Source organism: Herpailurus yagouaroundi, unplaced genomic scaffold, assembly GCF_014898765.1.
Source record: "Herpailurus yagouaroundi ecotype Mexico unplaced genomic scaffold, PumYag 182, whole genome shotgun sequence".
Lineage (NCBI taxonomy): Eukaryota > Metazoa > Chordata > Mammalia > Carnivora > Felidae > Herpailurus > Herpailurus yagouaroundi.
The window spans coordinates 20,986,432-20,991,530 of record NW_024412413.1 but is presented as its reverse complement, the minus strand read 5'-3'; the positions used below and the strand labels follow the sequence as shown (position 1 = coordinate 20,991,530).

General features: G+C 34.1%; 1 protein-coding gene across 2 annotated transcripts in view; it reads left to right on the top strand.

Annotated features, from left to right (window-relative positions):
- GAS2L3 (growth arrest specific 2 like 3) overlaps positions 1-4,565 on the top strand; it is a 41,912-nt gene extending 37,347 nt beyond the window's left edge. For both annotated transcript variants that reach the window (XM_040491104.1, XM_040491105.1), the window contains exon 9: positions 533-4,565. In XM_040491104.1, the coding sequence (XP_040347038.1) occupies positions 533-1,846 (1,314 nt within the window). In that variant the 3' untranslated portion in view covers positions 1,847-4,565. The remainder of the gene's footprint in view (positions 1-532) is intronic.
- Positions 4,566-5,099: the final 534 nt, after the last annotated feature.

The following is a 5,099-nucleotide window of genomic DNA, read 5'->3' as shown; positions in this document are numbered from 1 at the left end:
CTCTCTCTCTCTCTCTCTCTCTCTCTCCCTCTCCCTCTCCCTCCCCCTCTCCCCTTCTCTCTCTCTCTCTCAAAAATAAATAAACATTAAAAAAATTGAAGTACAAGTTTTAGTCATTTTTATCTTTCTCCCATAATTATTTTTTCTTTCTTATGATGCTTACTTTCTGTAAGTCCTCACTTCTCTTCCAATCCCTCCATCTTTCTTCTCTCTTTTCTTCCTTCAATATTTCATTCTTTATTGAATAATATTGCCCTTGCACTTGTGTATATTTGTAATTTGGATTTTTGGATGCAAGTTATGTGCAAATATTTTTCTTACAAATTAGAAGACGTATATTGTTGCATGATTCAGTATGAATTAAATTGATTATTTTAATATTGTAAGGAATAGACTGTCAATTTATAGTGAAGCTGTTGGCAAGTACTCTGAATTTCATAGATCACAGATGTCACAAATTGTGACTGCTAATGAATTGTAACTGAACGTTTCAGTTTTACAGCTTTACTTTTTACTTTCTTTTGGGGGAAAGATGCTTCATGGAAAACACGTCATGGTCCGTGTTGGTGGAGGCTGGGATACTCTTCAAGGATTTTTGCTTAAATATGATCCCTGTCGCATATTGCAGTTTGCTACACTAGAACAAAAAATTCTAGCATTTCAAAAAGGAGTTGCTAATGAAAGTATACCTGATTCATCTGCCAGAACACCTCAGCTTCCTGAAATGAATCCTTTGTCAGCAGTTAGCATGTTTCAGAAACAAAAATCAAAACCTGGCACACCAGTTGCTATTCCAAGGAGCAAAGAAAAGCAGACATGTCCACCGGCTGAGCTGCTGCCAGCATCTTCCCCAAAAGGAGGGAATCTGGGCTCCGTGTCAGTCCGTCCTAAATTGCCAAATACTCCAGCAGTGTCTTCTCATCTTAAGCTCAAATCTTCAAAAGCCATAGTAAAGAAACCACCAGTGCCTTCAAACAATGCATCATCTTCACTTCCTTCTTTAAATCCAGTAGGTAAAAGTACTTCCTCACCAGCTTCATCCAGAACTGCACCTCAATGCATCCCATCACCCAGTACTCCTAAGGTCAAGCTTACTATGGCCCAGAAGCCCAGAGATGTGCCTGAGTCTGCACTTTTGCCAAATAAATCTTCTGGAAAAACTGAACCAAAGCATTTGAAACACACTCATGTATCTTCCAGGGATAATGCAGTATCTCGCTCAGCTGCACATTCAGATTCATCATCAAAGGGTCCAAAGCTCCCTAAAGCAAATATCCATGTAAGGCCTAAACCTTCCCCTTCATTCCATTCCCCTACAAAAGTTACAAAATCTAGTTCCAAAACTACAACCGCAGGTCTAGGAACAGGGTGTCAGCCATCTGATGGAGCCCCACAAGCAAGAGCAATGCCAACACAGAAACTTAAGTCAGCCTTGAATTTAAAGCAGCCACTCTCGGTATCCTCAGTTGTGCCTGCAAAAGCTGCACAGGAATCGAAAGGTAAGAATATGGTTTCAGTTGCCAAAAAGCAGCCTCAAAATAAAAGTACATCCCAGAAGATAGGACCCAGCTCCTCGAAGTCCCCTGGCCGTACCCCGCTGTCCATCGTGAGTCTTCCCCAGTCCTCAGTCAAGACACAGACTGTACCAAAGTCAACACAGCCTGCCACTAAGAGCCAGTATTTAGCTAAAGGGCTTCCAAAAAGTGCCAAAGCCCCAGCCTCAACCAGGAAACCACCCTCATCTGGCAAGGAAGCAGTTGGCGGCGATAAAAAACATACTGCAAAGAAAAAGGAAGATGATGACCATTATTTTGTTATGACTGGAAGTAAGAAACCTAGAAAGTAAACACAAATGTGTCATTTGAAGAAAACAGGAAAGTCAAAGAGTGAATGTATTAGCATCACATCTTAAAAATTTCTCCTGTTTGTCCAAATAGGTTCAGACATTAGGCACAGTAAGATGGGGGTTGGAGGTTGGGGATGGAGGTGGAAGGTGCATCAGAATTCACATTTCTGAATTCACCAGAAGGTACCCTTTTGAGGCGGACAGTTGTAAAATTGCTATAAGGTTCTTATTAATAATAGACATTTATATGATTTTCAATTCATAGCATCTTTGTTAATGTCTGCCCTTTAAGGGAAATGTAGAGTTAAATAACACTACTAGAGTTATAATTATAGTTGCTATATTTTTTAATGTGTATTAAATATGGAGGTTACATACTGGCTAATGGCAACAGTGATGCTCTAAATATTAATTATTGCATCTTAAAATTAGCAACGGTTTGGCATTTTTCTTACAAAAGGCACCTAATTTAATTGTTTGATCAGGATTGCCTGATTGAACCATACTAAGTACCAGTGGCTGCTGCTGTTGATTAGCTGGACGTTATTCTAGGGTTGGTAGAATCCTATTACTTAAAATGTTTCAAGCTTTCCAAATCAGGTTTTTGATTTTTGACTGGCTTATTTTAATATTGGTAATATTTTATTATATTTTTGGTAAAAAATTTGTAATATTTTTGGTAAAAAAACACAAAATATTGAAATATAAACTGAAATTTGGTAAAAAAACAAGACATTATAAAATGTACACCTCTTTTAGATGGGTGTTGTGCAATGTGAAAGGGGAAACTGATTTAGTAACTTTTAGCATATTAAAAATATTTTTATTATAGTTTCCTATGAGTGCAGATACGAATTTTTACTTTAACATAATGTTTTAACATCAGAATTATGTTTTAACAGCCTTAAAATTAAGGTGTTATTAAAGAATCTTATGGTGGTGCTATATAAAAATTCTCTCATGTGATTGTTATTTTTCTTTAGATAGCACAATGCCAATTTTAAGTAGATCCTTTCAATTACATTATTATTATTTTTTTAATAATGTCATGCTGCTTTCAGTTTTTCAATGGCAAGTGGACAGTACATATGCGGCATTTTGGGCTCTGTAAGCAGATTCTCCAAGGAACATATCCACATCATGTAATGACCGCATAGGTTCCATTGATCTAAGATAAATGTAAATAATTTTTCAAGGGATTGTGACTATTTAAAAAAGTATTAATGTACTTTCAGAAGTTTGGTGGGTGTGCTTATGAACTTTATAGTGTTATCAGTTATCATAGGTTATTGTTTTCAAAATTGTGGTTTGTATTTCCCTATTTTAAGCTAGAATGTGTTGTCTAAAGAAAAATAATGGTTTATACAAAGGTGCAATTATAAGATAAGCATCTTAAGTTGACTACTAACATTCTACAGATTATAAAGCAAGAAAACTTTGTATAAAATGAAGTGACCTTTTGTCTGAGGAATATAGTTAAAATCAGAGATATATGCCGGCTCGTTTTTGGAATAATTGATGTTTCTGTTCTTACAAGAGACAGTCACCAAATATTTGGTTTCGTTCTGTTGCCCTGGGCCTTGAGAGGGAATATTTATGTCTTTGGAAAGTGAAATCAAGTTCAAGAAGTGCTGGAAGCTTTACATTTTTAGTGATCAGAAATATTTAATGTATCTGTCAACGAGGAAGAGTTTTACCTTCAAGAAGGAGTTTATTTCCTCATAAGATCAAAGAATTCTTCTCTATCAGTAACTTCTAGAACTTAAAAAAAATATGATATTACAACCAACCTATGAATCCAAGTAAATTTTACAGTATGTAAACAGTAACTTTTGTGTTGAGAGTAATCAGGAAAAAAAGCATCCCACAGGCATCTGGCACAAATTCCAAGAATTTTGTTGTTGTTGTTAAATTGGAAGTTAATTTACAAATGGCCCTGTTCGTCATCAGTAGGGAATTTTTCCAGTTATGTTCATGTTGAATGAATTTTTATTTATATATAGTTTACCCTTCCAACATAAAGATTTTTTAAAAAAAGCAACAGCTGAAAGATACTTTCTTCAAATATATTTTGAAATGCTTTTAAAGAACTGGTGTTTCTAATCATTTTCACAGTTTTTAAAATACAATACCGAAGGTGGAAAGTTTTCATTTCTTCTTACTCATAATACAAGGTTTTAAAAGATTTTTCATATTTCATATTTAATAAAATGAGTATTAAGCTTAAATTGTTAAAGCACCTGGCAGAAGAAATAGCATGTATTTTCAAAAAAGGATGGAATGAGTTTTTATTTTTCTTTGCTATAATTTGTTAACATGACTGATACATCAAACTAATCTTCAAAGGAAAATGAAATGCTGATCATTTTTAGATTGTTTGGGCTTACAGCAGTTGTTTAAGATTTATGTCTTCAAAATACCTTGATAAATTAAGTGACCTCTAACTTTCCTTTCCATATTGAGTTTACAATTCTTAATGGATAAGGGAAATTTTTTGAGAAAAAATTGCTCTTCCTTCTGTAATCTATTTATCTCTACTTGATTTTAAAATCTATTAGTCTTAAAGCCCTCAATGATAAGTGGTTATTATACATTTGTACGTCCAGGTTCACATATGACTCCATTTGAATCCAAATTTGTGCACATTTTCTTGTGCAGCAGTGTTTGTATCAGATTTTAACTTATATTTTCTCAAGTATTAAAATTTAAACGTAAACGAGTTCTCCATTTGCTTTTTTGTGTGTTGTGAATACATTCTGATCTCTTGGTTCATGTGAGAAATCACATATATTAAGCACTCATAATCACATATATTAAGCACTCATAATTTGAGAATAGTTTTGATTTTATTGCTACTTAAACTGTCCTTTTTACACATATGAAATTCATTTCAGTACTCCCATGAGATTATAAGATTCTGCTGTTAAATAGCAGTATTTTTGTTCCCTAAGTTGCTGTATCTCCTAGAAGTTTGACTCAGTAAAGGCTAAACTCATATTTAATGATAACTGAGATAATAGAAATAATTTATTGTTTATTAAAGCACAGTTCTGTAGATTACACAAGTATTGTGTTAATGGAAGGCTACTGATAGGAGGAATTTCCAGTTCCTGCAATTCTGTTTTAATTACACACTCAGACACAGTGAGAATAGCCTTGAAATACTCATGTTTTTGTATATTCATGATCAGAGCAATTATAAAAACTAGTTCAATATGTGTTCAATATGTATTTCTTGTGATGTTCCTAAAAA